The 19,480-nt window shown below is 31.6% G+C and overlaps 3 protein-coding genes across 3 annotated transcripts; 2 read left to right on the top strand and 1 right to left on the bottom strand.

The window, feature by feature from the left end:
• Positions 1-4,162: 4,162 nt before the first annotated feature.
• Positions 4,163-13,983, top strand: LOC127241021 (putative late blight resistance protein homolog R1B-16). The gene is made up of 2 exons (XM_051259900.1): positions 4,163-6,783; positions 13,966-13,983. The coding sequence occupies exon 1, from the start codon at positions 5,189-5,191 to the stop codon at positions 6,704-6,706; it is 1,518 nt and encodes a 505-aa protein (XP_051115857.1). The 5' UTR covers positions 4,163-5,188; the 3' UTR covers positions 6,707-6,783; positions 13,966-13,983.
• LOC127241019 (late blight resistance protein R1-A-like) lies at positions 11,397-14,006 on the top strand. The gene is made up of 2 exons (XM_051259893.1): positions 11,397-13,041; positions 13,417-14,006. Exons 1-2 carry the CDS (start codon positions 11,435-11,437, stop codon positions 13,886-13,888), a joined length of 2,079 nt encoding a protein of 692 aa, XP_051115850.1. The 5' UTR covers positions 11,397-11,434; the 3' UTR covers positions 13,889-14,006.
• Positions 14,007-17,435: 3,429 nt separating this feature from the next.
• LOC127240998 (replication protein A 70 kDa DNA-binding subunit B-like) lies at positions 17,436-18,230 on the bottom strand. The gene is made up of 3 exons (XM_051259874.1): positions 18,073-18,230; positions 17,856-17,976; positions 17,436-17,757 (listed from the first exon to the last, which is right to left on the bottom strand). Exons 1-3 carry the CDS (start codon positions 18,228-18,230, stop codon positions 17,554-17,556), a joined length of 483 nt encoding a protein of 160 aa, XP_051115831.1. The 3' UTR covers positions 17,436-17,553.
• Positions 18,231-19,480: the final 1,250 nt, after the last annotated feature.

The raw sequence follows: 19,480 nt of genomic DNA, 5'->3' as shown, positions 1-19,480 counted from the left end.
CGTTTGAAAGAAAATAATTAATCCGATAGGATGATTCCAGTATGTGGGAATTCATATAGAAATATAGTTGGTGAGTTTTTTTGTTTAAATAATAAATTAAATGTCATATTTTGTAAAATTAAATTCATATAATTTAAAATAAATAAATTAAATATTTGAGTAATAAAATAAATATGATATTTCGTAAAATTGGAAAAGTATAATTAAAAACAAAAAAACAAAATAATAAATAATAAAAAATATCTTGAATAAACACACTGCATTTCTCAATAATCAATATGCATTTCTATATGAGAAAAATAAAAATAATATATTTATAAAGTTTAACTTCTCTAACGCAAAATATAAGATAAAATGATTGATATGTTTTCATTTTGTACCAAAAACACTTTAATAAAACTCCTCGTTATAATAATAATGATAATAATAACAATAATAATAGTTTAAATAAATAAATAAATTTATGAACGTGGAATCCAATTATTAAGAATGTTCAACCTGGGAAAGGAATATATTATTAAATATATGAACGGAACCAAGATTTTATTAACGAGAGTAAAAATATTAAATTAGTTTTAGATTTTGTAAGCTCAGCCTCAAATCAACTCGAAAACTAAGCTCAGCCTCAAATCAACTCGAAAACTCAAAAAAAGACATAAACACACTCAAACAACGACGATAACAATAACACCGGCCCAAAATCCACACAACAGACCGAAAAATATCCCCACAGTAAAGATATAAGGCAACAAGAACAAAATCACACGCCTAATAAGTTGAACGAGCCCCTTTCGGCTACGAAAAACACAAACAGAGGGAGTATCGCACCAAATAACTACACACAAACATGAGGAAGGCATTGCCGTAGAACCACCGGAAAAAATAGCCGAACAGGGGTCATGAGTGAGAGAAGAAGCTAGAGAGGAAATAGTTCTCGAGAGAGAAAGTGTCAAAGTCGAATGAATGCTCTCACTAAATATATAAATAGAGTTTAATATGATGAACGGCTCAGATGCAAGACCTAGATCCAAAGGAGGAGATGAAACCTTTCAAAAAAATGCGGATCCTAGAGTCGGGTTGGAGTAGCGGTTCAGGGAACTGGGTTGAGGCAAGGGTTGCGGGTCTAGGCGTGGGCTCGGGTCGCAGACCTATAGAATGGGCCAGGGCCAAGGTATATTGGGCAGCTGAATGAGTGTGTTTTGTATTATAAAATGGGATGGACCTATTTGGACAAAAAATCAACAGAATATTTGTATTATTTTGTTTACAAGGGTGCGTTTGGTTAAATTTTGGGCATAATTTTTTTATTAAAATAATGCTACATCTCTCCGACTCTAAGGATCCTGTTTATATTTGTATGTTGATCTTTGAATATTAATTATTATATAAAATCATAATACAAATTAAGGGAAAATGACAAAAATACTTCTATTAGTGTCTTATAATACTATTATAATGACATTTGTGCAAAATATTATACAAATATAAAGATATTTTTAAGTACAATAACGCAAAAGGTAAACGAGACCATTAGAGCCAGACGGAGATAATATTTCTATTTGAGTTAGTGCGGAAGTTGAAAATAAATAAATGTTTTATTAAGTTACACAACTTAGATATATATTGTATTTTGGATAATTTACAAGCACTATACAATTTGAGAGATCTTTGTTTACCCAACACATTTTTATTCATTTTGCATTATTTATTTTTCAAAAAATATCACATCAAATATAATAAATTAAATTTTAATGTAATATAATAAATAAAAAATAAGTGTTTGATTTGATAGTTTTTAAGATAAATAAAATAAAACAGTAAAACTAGTGATAAAATTTGACTCCAATCCTGAGAGTGAATAAATTTGCTGAAATACTCCACCTATCATTCAAAGAACTTGTCTAGTCTTGGGCCTGAGGTTTACCCGGTGTGCACTTTCTGGTAGCGGGTGCGGATTCCCACGTTATCGAAATAAAAAAACTCGTCTGGTCACTCTTTGTAAACTAAAATTAGAATTTTAAAGTACAAATAATATACTCTGTAGTTTCAACAATGTAGCGGATAATCCACTTTGCAACTCCAAAATGTAACTTTGAAGGGGTTCATAAACCTAAAAATTACACCCAAAAAATATTGTTGAACTTGTTCGTGACCTAAAATTCAAAATTTTATAATATCAAATACTTCATAGTTCAAAGAATGTGTGCATGTCTCACTGACCTTATGGTAGGAAGTTTATCCCACGCACCAGTTCTACTTAGGATAGCAATGGGTCGGGTCCAGCCGGACCCGAGACCTGACCCGAACACACATGGTTGAACCTGAGATCTGAATTCGACCCGAACAATACTCGATAAGACCCGAATTTTTTTTAATTCTTAAATTTTAACTTAAATTGGATCCGAACTCAGATCCAGATCCGACATATATTAAAATTTATATATTTTATTCAAAAATAATAAAAATATATATATAAAACTAAAAACATATTTTTAATATAATTTATAGTATTGAAAATTAATTTTTTTCATATATAATTAATATATTAATCGGGTCCGGGTACAGGTAGAGTCTACCCTGGACCCGAGACTCGACCCGGACCCGACAAGGATACACAATATCCGACCCAGACCCGGACTCAATACCTGAATAATTGAACCCAACCTCAAAATAAATGGGTCGGGTCTCGGGTCTACCTGGACCTATTGCCAATCCTAGAACTTCTACTAGGGTATTCTTTACTGGACTATTTTTACTTTTTTTTTTTTATTTTTTTATGAGTCTATTTTGTTGAAAATATACATCAATCTTATTGTACCATGTTCAAAGAGCTCACTTCAACCCCTGTATCATAAAAATTTAAATACATATAATAAAATATATTAATATATTACATTTTAAATTGATTCGAATTTATAGTATATTATCCAAAGTTCAAAATTTATAAAAAAAAAAATGTAGGATCTGAATTACGGATCATGTTGTCGGTTGGATCGGGTCGGACAATGAGTTAAACCTAAATCGTTTCGGGCCACAATATCATCGCATACTAAAAGAAAAAAAGTAATAATAATAAATAAATAAAAGAGCAAAAATCAAAAGTAGTCCCAAAATCCATTTTATTTTTTATTTTTAGTCCCACTCAAAAAAATTAATCAAAAGTAGACTATTCAAAAAATTATTTATTGACGTAAGTTGAAATGACGTTGATTTGGATACAACACGACCTTGTTATGTAAAACACCCTTGTATTCAAACAATCACCTGGTCAAATAATGACATGTGTTCAAACACAGCCATGTTTATATCTTAACCTTCTCTCATTACTACCGCAAAAAACCTTCACTTATTACCGCTCTCACTTCCCTCCTCCTTCTATCTGTTGCCTTCGCCATCACTTCTTGCTGCTGCGAGAATTTCCTCCGATGTCCAAACACATTCACCAAGACAAACCTCTTCAATCTTCCACGTTGTTTAACACGGCCATATTTGTATTATGCAAATTTTAATGGTAAAACAAAAAATAATATTTTAATAATTTTTTTAGTAGATCTAAAAAAAAATAGGATTTCAATGGAACTATACTACCTTAGTAGTAATATCTTTTCAGCATTCCGAAAAAGCACATCAAGCAAATGAAAGTCAATAAGCCTTCGACTATTAAATTATATCTTTAATTTTTTCTATTATTTTTATTTCCGTTAGCATGTAATTTATCAATTTTTTTTTTTTAAAGAATATAATTATACATTTAATCATATTTTAAAATTCATAATTTATAATTTTTTATTTTATTTAAATATTTTAATCTTAATTTATAATTATTTTTACTAATATATTTTTTAATTACTAACTAACTATCCAATATCTAAAATATCTTAATATAAATAAAAATTTAACTAAGAAAATAAAATATATATGTATAATCTATAGAAAATATTTAAAATAAATAAAAATATAATAAAAATATCAAAGTGTTGATTTTTTTTAATAAAAAAGTGTATTAATTTTTATTTTTTTCAAAATATAATATATCAATATTTATTAATAAAAAATTATTAATTAGCAAAGTGAACAGGAATCTAATTCTGCCACTTGGAATTATAAATTCAAAATTATTATTTGATAAATCTGATCATAATCAGTGAGTGGACTTGGAAGACGACTCTCTCCTTCCTTAATCTCTTTCTCATTCTCACTCTCTACATTAACATTATTCTTACTGCGACTCCATCCATCTCATCCATGGCATCGTCTTACGCGGCTGTCCTTTCCCTTCTCCAACTTCTTCACGACATCCAGCGTCCTTCTGGCCGTTGGAATAATTGTCTGGACGACCTGCAGATTCAGTTGCTTCGCGATCGCCTCTCTTACTTTATGGCTTTTCTCGAAGACTTTCACGGCAAATCAGAAGCTGCAGACGCATTGGCGACACAAATCATGGACGCCTCTCGTGCTGCTGAGGGTATCATTAAATCCTTTGTGTCGGTCCAGGTTCTTCGCCCACACATTAATTTAGGGGTATTAGATCTGCCGTCCTACGCCAGAGACATTCAAGCAATTATACGAAAAATGGATGTGCTGCGAGAAAGGGCGTTGGAAGTAAGAGATGAAATTGTGGCTGTGGATCACAAATCCTTCAATCCTCCTATTGTTGCCGCTGCTCATTCAAGACAAGCAGCTCCAACTGCGAAGAATCCTATGGTGGGGCTGGACGATGCTTTGGTTCAAATCAGGGACAAACTCACTGGCAGCGGATCCAAGCTGGAAACCATCCCAATTGTGGGGATGGGTGGGATTGTTAAGACGACTCTGGCTCTTAATGTTTATAATAATGATTGGGTTGTTGAGCACTTTGACATTCGCGTTTGGATTACCATCTCTCAAACATACACTCTGCGAGAAATTTTTTTAGCACTCTCATCAGCTATAGATAAGCGTGATATGAAGGAAAAAAGTGATGAGGATATAAAACAGTTTATCTACCAAAGTTTGTTTGGAAGGAGGTACTTAATCGTGTTGGGTGATGTGTGGGATATTGAGGTCTGGAACGTGTTAAGAAGGTTCCTTCCCGAAAATGGCGATGGAAGTCGGGTTTTGTTGACCACGAGGATGGTTGGTGTTGCAGATGATTTTGGCTCGGACATTCCCTATGCAATGAAATTGTTAGGAAGACAAGAGTTGGGACATGCTCCGTGATATGGTATTCTCGGAAGAAGTTTGCCCGGTTGAATTGGAGGAGATAGGAAAGAATATTGCCACAAGTTGTGGAGGTCTTCCGTTGGCAATAGCTGTAATTGGTGGAGTTTTGAGAAGATCGGCAAAGACATTGGAGAGCTGGGAGCAAGTTGCTGAGAATCTAAATGCAATTGTAACTTGGGAAAATGAGGAACATTGCTTTAAGATATTGCGTATGAGTTACAGTTGGTTGCCGATTCGTTTGAAGCCTTGCTTCCTTTACATGTCACGTTTTCGAGAGGATGAGACTATCGAAGTCTCTAAACTCATCAAGTTTTGGGTTGCGGAGGGATTTCTAAAACCCATAAACGGTAAGATTTTGGAAGACGTTGCACGTGAGTACTTGGACCACCTTATTGATAGAAACCTTATCATAGTTCGCAAGAGAGGGGTTTCAGGTAAAGCAAAGTATTGTGGTGTCCATGATCTGGTACGAGACTTGTCGCTGAAGGAAGCCCGCAAGGAGAACTTCACCCTTGTTGCAAAGTTGTCAAGTAACTCTGCTGTGTTTTTGGGGTGGTCCCTAAATAAGGATGTTGAGCTCTTATGGAGATTCTTGACCTCGCTACCTTTGAATATGTTTAAAAACATTTTTGTGGAGTCAATTGTGCATCTTGTGCAATGCAGGTATCTTTCCGTTCCTAATCTCGGAAGACTGCTCGTGGAAAAGAAACTTAGAATGCTACCAGTTCTTTGGAACCTACAAACTATATCCATAAATGAATTTCTTACAACAATTACTCTACCATCTATGTTTTGGACGATGACACAACTTAGGTATATAAATATTATTAGTAATATTGTTTTACCTGAGCCACCTCCAAAATCTCAGTTTTATTGTACTTTGGAAAACTTACAAACTCTATCCTTTGTGAGAGATTTTAGGTGTAGTGAAGAGATTTACAAGAGGATTCCGAATGTGAAGAAACTTAAAATAAGGTATTTTTCACAAGATGTGGAGGAGGGGCCATACTATAGCCTTAGCAATCTTGTCCATTTGTGTAGGCTTGAGTCACTTCATCTTCATGGGATGATGGTTTCCATTAAAGACATTTCTTTCCCACATTCTCTGAGAAAGCTGAAAATAAAGCGTACTAATATTTGGTGGAGTGAGATGGTGGCCATTGGTTCATTACCCAATTTGGAAATTCTTGTAATTGGTTTTCAGGGTGTTCAAGGGCTTGAGTGGAATGTAACTAAAGGGGAATTTGTTCGATTGAAAAAATTGTGTGTTAGTGATGTTGATTTGAAGCATTGGAAAACTGAGGAAGGTAGCTTTCCAAGTCTTGAGGAACTCGAGCTTTGGCGTTTATTGTTACAAGAATTACCTGACCCTCTCAACTTTGCTGACATCCCCAAACTTAGATTGATCAACCTTATTGTACGTGGTAAGTCGATTAAAAGTTGGGCAAAGCAGATTAAAGAAGAACGTGAGGGATTAGGATACGGATCCATTCAAATAGAATGATTTGATAGATAGTAGTGTGGCTGCCAATTGTAAGATATTATTATGATGTTGTTGTGATGTGTAAGAAGAGTTGGCAGGTTTGTTCATCTGATATTGGAATAATTATTTCACTTTTTCAATTAATCATGTTTGGTAATTATTCTAAATATTTTAGCTTTACTTTTACTGCACTTTTATAATATATAGAAGAATTAAGAAAAATGAAAATAGAGTCCGGGGGCTGACCGTGTAGGAGCTCAATTTTCATTTATCTCTTATCACCTACAAAGAAAGGGAATAAAAATAGCGAATAGAAAATAATATATTTTTAAATGTTCTATTATTAGATTTCAACAGACAAAAGAAATTAACGATGTGTTTAGTACAAAAAAAATAGAATTGATTATTTCCTTTGATAAAACAGATAATTAAGTTTAGAAAATGTAAAAATATATATACATTTTGAAAAAAAAAACTAAATCGATCACTAAAAATGATAAATTGGATATGAAAAATATTATTGTATTTTTTGTTATATTTTTAATTTAATAATTTAAATACGATATTTTATGCGATTTGAATGATATAAAAATCATAAAAATTAAATACTAGTATAGAAAATAGTAAAATAAACACAAATTAAATCGTAAAATTTCAATGGAAAAGATAGATAAAAATAAATAAATAAATAAATAAACAACGTACTTTCTCAATTTCTCTATATATAAGAGATAGATATAATTAGTTAATGACATCTGAATTTTATGTCTCAACGAAACAAAGAAAATATAATACTTTAATTTTTTATTCTCATTTCTATGTACTAAGTACTCTTAAGATATTTTTATTTCTCTATGTCGATTTGTACACCCACCCACTCCTACTAATTTAGATAAATAATGTTATATATTTTAATTCCATATTAAAATTTATAATTTATAATTTTTTTTAATTTTTATTAAATTATTTAGTTATTTTAATAAAAATTTATAATTATTATTATATTATAATTATTTTTACTTAGACAATTTACATGGGAAGGAATAGTATTCTTTATTATTTGTTCTCTTGAAGTTGAGTAGCATCATTATAGATATTTTTGACGCTTTTTTTTAATATGTCATTATCTTTTATATATATTTTTTAATAAATTATTGAATAGTATTATTCTAAATATGTTGAATTATCGAAGTATTATTTAGAAAAGTTGAATTTTTTAAAAAGTAAATATAATATTTTGTCACGTAAATAATATTCCACTGTCTCAATACTATAGTCTTGTTTACTATTTTTGTCCGTCCCAAAACAACAGTCTCATTTTCATAAATAACCATATCACTATAAACTACCATTACTTTTTTATTATTATTACAAAATTGTAACTATTTTTTACGATAATACACTCAGAAAGGCAAAAAAGTCTTTTACCCGTACTTTTTACTATAATTCTGGCACGGAGGGAGTACTATAATTTTATAAAATATTGTTATGATTTAATAGTAAATAAAATAATTTTTTGAATAATAATATTTTCTCTGTACTCAAAATCTTCACTTTTCTATTTTACTAAAATTACCTCTTATATAAATACAAAAATATTTCTATTTTATTACCACATTATTAATTTTACATACTTCATTTGTAGTATAATTCAATAAAATATTAATATGCTAAAATATCTGTACTAAAAGTAATAAGAAGATAATGAATTGAGGGAGAAGGGAGTATAATTTTTTAATAGTAAAATTCTCTATAAATATTATTAAAAAATATATATACATATATTAACACACTATATATAATATATACATTTTATTCACTTACTAAAAAATCAACAATTTTTTTAAAAAAATTAATTTTTATATTATTAATACAATTTTTTATATCCTATTTACAAAAAAATATATATTATAATAATAAACAAAGCATAAAATTCATAAAATAAAATAAAATAAAAAAGAAATTGTAAGGATAACAACCATATACACCCTTGCCATCCCTAATTTCTCTTATACTATTATACTAGGCAATTATAACAGTAATCACACTCCCACAACTATTAAAATATATTTAAACTTTAATACTCCATTCATCGCGTATAATTTGTTTCTATTTTCATTTCTCTATATAATTTGTTTTTTTTTTTTTTTTGAAATATGATTATAAACATAAGAAAAAAAATTACTAATATGTAAGTAGATATAGAGAGAGATCACCAAGAGAGATCACCAAAAGATACCAAAAATTGTTAGGCAATTGGGAAAATTAAGAAGACAAAAAATGCACACAACAAGACGATAATGTGGTTAATTGATTCGATCGGAATGATCTACATCTGAGACGGTCAAAACAAGTATTACCATTGGTATTTTTGGTATGTTTTGAGAGATGATACATCTAGATATAGATCTAGAAATATTTTTCACTAATACCACAATATATTAACTTAAAGCCAAAATGAATTAAAAGACTCGATTTTATTAAGAAACATACAAACAATTTATATTGTTGTCGATGCTCTTTCATGGTTTAAAAATGATTGATTTCGACTTTATTTGGAAAATTGACATTCAATAGGTAATGGTGGCATTTTATATTTAAATAAGGCACTACTTTTTAAATTAATTGGATAACAATAGCACGTTAAATTTTAAATAAGATACTGAAAATTTTTAACAATAACACAGTTACTAGATAATAATTTATTTTTTTTTAGCGGAGTAAAATCAACTGTGACATGTGACACGAATCATTTAAAGGTGCATCCGCCCCTCGATACATCTTTTAGTTAGAGTTGTTGATAAGCTCCATGAGCTTGGAAAAGAAATCGACGATTATGCCGAGAAGAAAACAGATGAAGGGCAGCTGCTGAAGCGCGCGCTACTTGGTTCGACGAGAAGTTTGTGCAAAGTTAGGCTCGACTGTCTTTCGCAACTCAAGAAGCTTTTGGAAACACTCGAGTTTTCAACAGATAATGAATCTTTCAAAATTCGAAACTTTTGCCTAGAAAATGCATGTTTAATATTCTGCACTGTTTCAAGCTCGGCGAAACTATACATTGAAGGAATGAAACAGCCACTCGAGCTGGTAATAATCGACGAAGCTGCGCAGCTTAAAGAGTGCGAATCGTGTATTCCCTTGCAGCTCCCTGGGGCTTCGCCACGCTATACTTGTCGGGGACAAGAAGCAAATCCCTGCAATGGTTGCGAGCAAGGTTCAAATTCTATACACATCAATCTTGTTGTACCATGTCCGAGGAGCTCGCTTCAACCCCTATATCATAAAAATTTAAATATATATAATAAAATATATTAATATATTACATTTTAAATTGATTAGAATTTATAGTATATTATCCAAAAGTTCGAAATTTATATAAAAAAATGTAGGATCTGAATTACGTGTCATGTTGTTGGTTGGATCGGGTCGGACAATCGGACAATGAGTTAGACTTAAATTGTTCCGGGCCACAATATCAACGCATATTAAAAGAAAAAAAGTAATAAAAATAAATAAATCAAAAAGCAAAAATCAAAAGTAGTCCCAAAATCCAATTTTTTTATTTTTAGTCCTACTCAAAATTTTTTATCAAAAGTAGACTATTCAAAAAATTATTTATTGACGTAAGTTGAAATGGCGTTGATGTGAATACAACACGACCTTGTTATGTAAAACACCCTCGTATTCAAACAATTATCTAGTCAAATAATGATATGTGTTCAAACACAGTCATGTTTATATCTTAATCTTCTCTTATTGCTACCGGAACAAACCTTCACTTATTACCGCTCTCACTTCCCTCCTCCTTCTGTCTGTTGCCTTCTCCATCACTTCTTCCGACGATCGCTGTGAGAATTTCCTCCGATGTCCGAACACATTCACCAAAAGAAACCTCTTCAATCTTCCACGCTGTCTAACACGGCCATTTTTGTATTATGCAAATTTTAATATTAGAACAAAAAATGATATATGATAATTTTTTTAGTAGAACTAAAAATAAAAAAATAGGATTTCAATGGAACTATACTAGTTTGTTTAGTAGTAATATATTTTCAGCATTCCGAAAAAGCACATTAAGCAAATGAAAGTAAATAAGCCTTCGACTATTAAATTATAAATTTAATTTAGCCCATTATTTTTATTTCCGTTAGCATGTAATTTTTCATTTTCATTTAAAAAAAATATAATTATATATTTTAATTATATTTTAAAATTCATAATCCTTTATTTTAATTAATCATTTTAATCTTAATTTATAATTATTTTTATTAATATATTTCTTAATTATTTACTAACAATTTAACTGAGACGAATAAAATATTTTATAGATGGCCGGAGTGGTGGCGGGGGCAAGCCTCCACTCCACTCTACCTTTACTCTATTTTATTAAATTTTTTTATTTAAAAAAATAAAATACATATATATATATATAATCTATAAAAAATATTTGAAATAAATAAAGAAATAATAAAAATATCAAAGGTTGATTTTTTAATAAAAAAAGTGTATAAATTTTTTTTTTTAAAATATAATATCTCAATATTTACTAATAAAAAATTATTAATTAGTAAAGTAAAGAGGAATCTAATTGTGCCACTTGGAATTATTAATTCAAAATTATTATTTGATAAATCTGATCATAATCAGTGAGAGTGGACTTGGAAGACGACTTTCTCCTTCCTTAATCTCTTTCTCATTCTCACTCTCTACATTAACATTATTCTTACTGCTAATCCATCCATCTCATCCATGGCATCGTCTTACGCAGCTGTCCTTTCCCTTCTCCAACTTCTTCAGGACATCCAGCGTCCCTCTGGCGGTTGGAATAATTGTCTAGACGAGCTGCAGATTCAGTTGCTTCGCGATCGCCTCTCTTACTTTATGGCTTTTCTCGAAGACTTTCACGGCAAATCAGAAGCTGCAGACGCATTGGCGACACAAATCATGGACGCCTCTCGTGCTGCTCAGGGTATCATCAAATACTTTGTGTCGGTCCAGGTTCTTCGCCCATACATTAATTTAGGGGAATTAGATCTGCCGTCCTACGCCAGAGACATTCAAGCAATTATACAAAAAATGGATGTGCTGCGAGAAAGGGCGTTGGAAGTAAGAGATGAAATTGTCGCTGTGGATCACAAATCCTTCAATCCTCCTACTGTTGCTGCTGCTCATTCAAGACAAGCAGCTCCAACTGCGAAGAATCCTATGGTGGGGCTGGACGATGCTTTGGTTCAAATCAGGGACAAACTCACTGGCAGCGGATCCAAACTGGAAACCATCCCAATTGTGGGGATGGGTGGGATTGGTAAGACTACTCTGGCTCTTAATGTTTATAATAATGATTGGGTTGTTGAGCACTTTGACATTCGCGTTTGGATTACCATCTCTCAAACATACACTCTGCGGGAAATTCTCTTAGAGCTTTCAGAAAGTGGGATAGGAGAAATAAGTGAGGAAGAGATAGGAGAATTGGTATACAAGAGATTGTTTGGGAGGAGGTACTTGATCGTATTGGATGATGTGTGGAATATTGAGGCATGGAATGTGTTAAGAAGGTTCCTTCCCGACAATGGCAATGGAAGTCGGGTTTTGTTGACCACGAGGATGGTTGGTATTGCAGATGATTTTGGCTCGGACATTCCCTATGCAATGAAATTGTTAGAGGAAGACAAGAGTTGGGACATGCTCCGTGATATGGTATTCTCGGAAGAAGTTTGCCCCATTGAATTGGAGGAGATAGGAAAGAAAATTGCCACAAGTTGTGGAGGTCTTCCGTTGGCAATAGCTGTAATTGGTGGAGTTTTGAGAAGGTCAGAAAACACATTGGAGAGCTGGGAGCAAGTTGCTGAGAATCTAAATGCAATTGTAACTTGGGAAAATGAGGAACATTGCTTTAAGATATTGCGTATGAGTTACACTTGCTTGCCGCTTCATTTGAAGCCTTGCTTCCTTTACATGTCACGTTTTCGAGAGGATGAGAGTATCGATGTCTCTCAACTCATCAGGTTTTGGGTTGCGGAGGGATTTCTAAAACCGATAAACGGTAATATTTTGGAAGACGTTGCACGTGAGTACTTGGACCACCTTATTGATAGAAACCTTATCATAGTTCGCAAGAGAGGGGTTTCAGGTAAAGCAAAGTATTGTGGTGTCCATGATCTGGTACGAGACTTGTCGCTGAAGGAAGCCCGCAAGGAGAACTTTACCGTTGTTGAAAAGTTGTCAAGTACCTTTTTGGAATTGTGGGGGTTACATAGTGAGAATGGTAGACTCTTATGGGAATTGTCGTCCTCGCAAGCTCCGTACGTGTTAAACAACAATTTGGTGGAGTCAATTGTGCATCTTGTGCAATTCAGGTATCTTTCCGTTACTATTCAAACAGTACGGCTCATTGGAAAGAAACTTATTTTGCTACCATGCTTTTGGAACCTACAAACTATAGTCATGGATGGATGGGATACATATAGTCCACCCTCTGTGTTTTGGACGATGACACAACTTAGGCATATAAATATTAGTAACAATATTGTTTTACCTGAGCCACCTCCAAAATCCCAGTCTTGTTGTACTTTGGAAAACTTACAAACTCTATTCTTTGTAAGAGATTTTAGGTGTAGTGAAGAGATTTACAAGAGGATTCCGAATGTGAAGAAACTTAGAATAGAGTATTTTTCGGAAGATGTAGAGGAAGGGCCATACTATTGCCTTAGCAATCTTGTCCATTTGTGTAGGCTTGATTCACTTGATCTTTATGGGATGGTTTCCATTAAAGACATTTCTTTCCCACGTTCTCTGAGAAAGTTGAGAATACATCGTACTAATATTTGGTGGAGTGAGATGGAGGCCATTGGTTCATTACCCAATTTGGAAATTCTTGTAATTAAAAATGGTGGTGTTAAAGGGCTTGAGTGGAATGTAACTGAAGGGGAATTTGTTCAACTGAAAAAATTGCGTGTTGGTTATGTTGATTTGAAGTATTGGAAAACAGAGGAAGGTAGCTTTCCAAACCTTGAGGAACTCAAGCTTGGGAGTTTCTTCGGTGTTTTCAAATTAGAAGAATTGCCTGACCCTCTCGACTTTGCTGACATTCCCAAGCTTAGATTGATCAAAGTTAGTAGATGTGGTGAGTCGATTAAAAGTTGGGCAAATCAGATTAAAGAAGAACGTGAGGGATTAGGATACGGATCCATTCAAATAGAATGATTTGATAGATAGTAGTGTGGTTGCCAATTGTAAGATATTATTATGATGTTGTTGTGATGTGTAAGAAGAGTTGGCAGGTTTGTTAATTTGATATTGGAATGATTATTTTACTTTTTCAATTAATCATGTATGTATGGTATTTATTCTAAATATTTTTGCTTTACTTTTACTGTACCTTTTACAACATATAGATTGAACAATATATACATAAGTACAACTACTTAAATGAATTCAGTTGAAATATATATATATATATATAAGTTCAATTACTTAAATGAATCGATATAGAAGGAACAATATATTGGGAGCCAAAAATAAAAGAAAGAATCAACTAGGAAAAAAATTGATGAATTATATTAGAATTTTTATTTGAATAATAATTTAGATATAATTTTTATGGAATTAGAATATACATATTTTCAAAGAAATTTATAAAAATTAAATAATAAATAAATAAACTAATTGTAGAAGGTCAATTTTCAGGTATCTCTCATCGTCTACAAAGGAGGGGAATAAAAATTACAAATAAAAAATAGTACATTTTTAACATTTCTAGTATTAGACTCCACAGACAAAAGTATATTAACTGTGTGTTTAGTACAGAGAATAGAATTGATTATTTCCTTTGATAAAATAGATAATTATGTTTAGAAAATATAAAAATACATATATTTTTTGAAAAAAACTAAGTCGATCACTAAAAATGATAAATTGGATATGAAAAATATTATTGTATTTTTTAGTTATATTTTTAATTATTAATTTAGATCCGATATTTTATGCGATTTGAATAATATAAAAATCATAAAAATTAAATACTAGTATAGAAAATAATAAAATAAACACAAATTAAATCATAAAAAATCAATGAAAAAGATAAAAATAAATAAATACACAATACACTTTCTCAATTTCTCAGCATGCTAGAGATAAATGAAACTAGATAATGACATCTGAATTTTGTATCTCAACCAAACAAAGAAAAGATAATATTTTAATTTTTTATTCTCATTTCTATGTACTAGCACTCCTACTAACTTAATAAATAATGTTATACACTCTCACATTTTAAAATTTATAATCTATAATTTATAATTTTTTAAATTTTAATTAAACTATTTAATTATTTTAACCTTAATCTATAATTATTATTATAATTATAATTATTTTTACTAATATATTTCTTAATTACTTATTAAACATAACTTAGACAATTTACATGGGACGAGATAGTATTTTTATTACTGTTTTCTTAAACTCGATCTTATGTTTTTCAAAATATAGATAGATATTTTTGAAGCTTTTTTTTTTTTTTTTAATATGTCTTATCTTTTATATTTTTTAAAAATAAATTATTGAATGGTATTATTATAAATATGTTGAATTATCGAAGTATTATTTAGAAAAGATGAATTTTTTAAAAAGTAAATATAATATTTTGTGATATAAATAATACTACTCTCTCCGTTTCGAAACTAAGTATCCATTTGTTTTTTGCACGTAGTTTTAGAAATATTAGTATTATATTGGGATATAGTTAAATAAAGTAAAATTGACTAAATATAAAGGTAATTGCATTTGTGTAATATATTGTAAATTGTAAGGATATTTGTAATGTTAGATAGATAGTACAGTTACTAAAAAGAAATTGATACTTTGTGATGTGACAGATTAAAATGAAAAAATAGATACTTTTGTTGGACGGAGGGAGTATAATTTTATAAATTATTGTTATGATTGAATAGTAAATAATATAATTTTTTGGATAATAATATTTTCTCTATCCACTCAAAATCTTTTATTCTCTATAAATATTATTAAAAAAATACATATATTAACACACCATATATAATATATACATTTTATTCACTTATCAAAAAGTCAACAATTTTTTTTAAAAAAATTAATTTTTGTATTATTAATACAATATGTTATATCCAATTTAACGAAAATAATAATAATAATAATAAAAGAAAATTGTAAGGATAGCAACCAGATACACCCTTGCCAAGTTGCCATCCCTAATTTCTGTTATAATTATACTAGGCACGTATAACAATAATCCGACGCCCACAACTATTAGAGCATCCACAACGGCGCATCTCCTCCGGCCACATCATCATTTAAAAAATAAATAAATAAATAGAATGGTGCTTCCCAGCGTCTCAGCAGAAATGCTGAGAAGATGTGATTCTATTGTCATATGTCCCGGAACACATGGCACTTATATATATATAATATATATTATATATGTTTTGTATTTGTAATTTATATTGAATTTATTGTTATATTTAAATTTTGTAGTATTTTTATAATTCATAATATTTGGTATTCTACAAAATGATACCAATATTTAATATATTTTATCAATTTGAAATTTAAAATATATAAATACAAATATTATATAATTCTATTGAACAAATCAATTAAATTTAATTTAATTTATTAAATAAAATATAATTATAAATTTTAAAGCAATTAAATAAATAATTAATACTACAAATTAAAATTATAATTAAAAAATAATATATATAATATGAAAATAAAAATTTATTAAAAAATTAGGATGAATATCTTTGTTGTGAATATGTGGCAAAGACAGAACGTGACGTGGATAAGAAAAAGTAGTGGAGATACTCCATTGCAGATGGTCTTAAATACTATATTTAAACTTTAATACTCTATTTATAATTTGTTCCTATTTTTCTTTTTTTTGTCTAAAATATGATTATACATTTTAAATTTTAACCGAAATAATTAATCGGAAAGTCGTCGGAAAATATTATCAAAAAAGAGTAAAGAGAAGAAGAGAGAACTCTTCTTGTTGGTTTATCAAATGGAGTGGTGGAGGGGGCTTTTTACAAGCATTTTCAATGGCTTACCAGCATGTATATACTTAACCACATTATTAATAATCACCTTACTACTGATGCATTTCAATTCATCGAATAATTAATTTTGAAAATTATGAAATTAATTTAAAATTAAATTCGATCTATTAATTGATTAACCGATTTTTCAACACGGAGAAGCTAAAATAATCATATCACAGTTCGGAGCAACGGGGATGACTCTCTCGGATTTCTGAGTTTCCGGCAATGAACATATGTAGCTTTGACTCACACGAGGTTGTTTGTTGTCGAATGTTATCTCAAATTGTTCGATCGATCACAGGACTAATGTTGTGTATGTTTCTGCAGATACAATAATGTTGTGTATGTTCAATTTGGGGAAAACTAGCTGCGGATACTAAAAATCGAGGATGCTATTACAATGCATGCGAGGATAAAAACTTGTCCCTGGCGATCGGGAATGCCTTGATCGAGCTTGGACAGCTGCGATCATCGCTTAATACAGATAGTATACTCTTCAAAGCTTCTGTATGAAAAGTACATTGTCTCAATTCTAAGGATGGCAAAATAATATCGCGCTTGATCGATTGACACATCGTTGTAGTGTAAAAACATTCCATGTAGCGAAAGGTACATATATAATCGAACAAATTATCTACAAACGTTGTCAAAAGGTGCATTCAGTAATAACACAATGCTTTGATGTAGGATCGCAAATGTAACTTTTGAGAGAAATTACCGAGAGATCACCAAAAGATACGGAAAAATTGTGGTTCAAAAGCATAACAAGGATGGATTAAAAACTCTACCTATTTAATGAGACACAATCTTGATTTTGTTGGAAATTTGTTCGAGCAAATACTTAGATTCAGCTGCATAATCTACTGCTGCAACACTTCTAACAGTTATCCTCTGCCTCTTCTCGTTATTGTATTCGTGCGGCGTAACGCTTACCCGCAAAAGCTGAGCTCTCCACATCGCTTCTTTCAGCTTCATTTGGTAAGAACTCTCGCCGTCCTGCGAGTAAAAAAAGAAGTTTGTGAGCATTGATGGCCATCGACGAAAATGACCAAAAAATGAAACTCGTATTAGATTGTTTGTATATTGGAGATGACCTGAGATCTTAGCTCGTTGAGCTCGTCTGCTGTGCATCCGATGATCTTCTCGGCTTGTTCGTTGAAGACAGAGAGGTATGCCTCGCCAGTTGCATCCGAGACTTTAACAACCATTATGTACCTGTAAATGGAGGAATTGAAAAACCAATTTGGTTAGCTTTATTTGTTTAATTTGATGTATATATATAAAGTCGGGATTGTATGGAAATTTACGGACCTGAGGTTGCAATCTCGCATGTTCTTCTGGCACCCTTCGCACCAATAGCCGGCGCCAACAGCTTCAGTCACCTTCTTGTTGCAGGTCTTGCAAGCTCGGTACCACATCGCTTGATCGGATTTTATGTAGCTAACATACGCCAAACGAGGAAACAACATTATTTGACTGACCACATTTAGCCAATAACTCAGCAGTTGCCTCTTGCATTACAAGAAAATTAGTGTGAAGTTAAAATAAAATAAAAAACTTGAGTGCAAATATCCAAATAGAAAATCCACGCTCGGAAGGTACGCAGGTCGGAAGGTCCGTAGCTCGGAAAGTCCGCAGGTCGGAAGGTCTATAGCTCGGAAAGTCCGCAGGTCGGAAAGTCCGCAGGTCGGAAAGTTCGCAGGTCGGTTGGTCAGTGAGTCGGATGATGTACAAGTCGGGAGGTTTGCGGCTGGATCAACAAGTCGGATTGTCTATAAGTCGGGAGGTTTGCGGCTGGACCAACAAGTCGGATGGTCTGTAAGTCGAGAGGTTTGCGGCTGGACCCACAAGTCGGGTGATTTTTAAGTCGGAAGGTTGGCGGTCGGACCAACAAGGCAGAAGGATTGCGGTCGGTCCAAGAAGGACGGAAGGTCTGCGGTCGGTCCAAAGAGTCAGCCGATTCGTGGTTGGATAGGCAGATCGGTTGGTATGGAGGTCGGACACTGTTGAAAGTGAATGAGAGTGATAATTTCGGTCGGCAGAGGGCACGTGTCAGCAGGAGAGGGGTTAGCAGACGGTTGAAAAAGAAGCGTTATAACCGTTCGGACGACGGTTTCCAATACGTTTCTGAAGAGTATTTAAGGATTAAAATTTGCAACTGACATCTCATCTTCAATCAACTTCAAACGACGATAAAGTCAGTGATTCCGGGATCATTATTTAAATTTCCAGTTAATTTTCTGTACCGTACAGTGTTTAGAGATTTTTAATCGCAGACGCTAAATATATCAAGTTCGAAAATAATTTCCTATTTTCGGATTTTACTTTTTGTTTGTTGAAAAAAATACATCAACAAATATATTATCCAAAAGTTCAAAATTTATAAAAAAAAAAAAAAATGTAGGATCTGAATTACGGGTCATGTTGTCGGTTGGATCGGGTCGGACAGTCGGACAATGAGTTAAAACTAAATCGTTCCGGGCTAGAATATCAACGCATATTAAAAGAAAAAAAGTAATAATAGGAGTAATAAATAAATAAAAGAGCAAAAATCAAAAGTAGTTCCAAAATCCAATTTTTTTTTTTTTTATTTTTAGTCCTACTCAAAAAAAAATTATCAAAAGTAGACAATTCAAAATTTTATTTATCGACGTAAGTTGAAATGACGTTGATTTGGATACAACACGATGTTATTATGTAAAACACCCTTGTATTCAAA

The sequence above is a fragment of the Andrographis paniculata genome, unplaced genomic scaffold (assembly GCF_009805555.1).
Source record: "Andrographis paniculata isolate CXL003 unplaced genomic scaffold, ASM980555v1 Contig80END, whole genome shotgun sequence".
NCBI lineage: Eukaryota > Viridiplantae > Streptophyta > Magnoliopsida > Lamiales > Acanthaceae > Andrographis > Andrographis paniculata.
The sequence above is the reverse complement of the archived record's forward strand: the minus strand, read 5'-3'. Positions and strand labels throughout refer to the sequence as shown.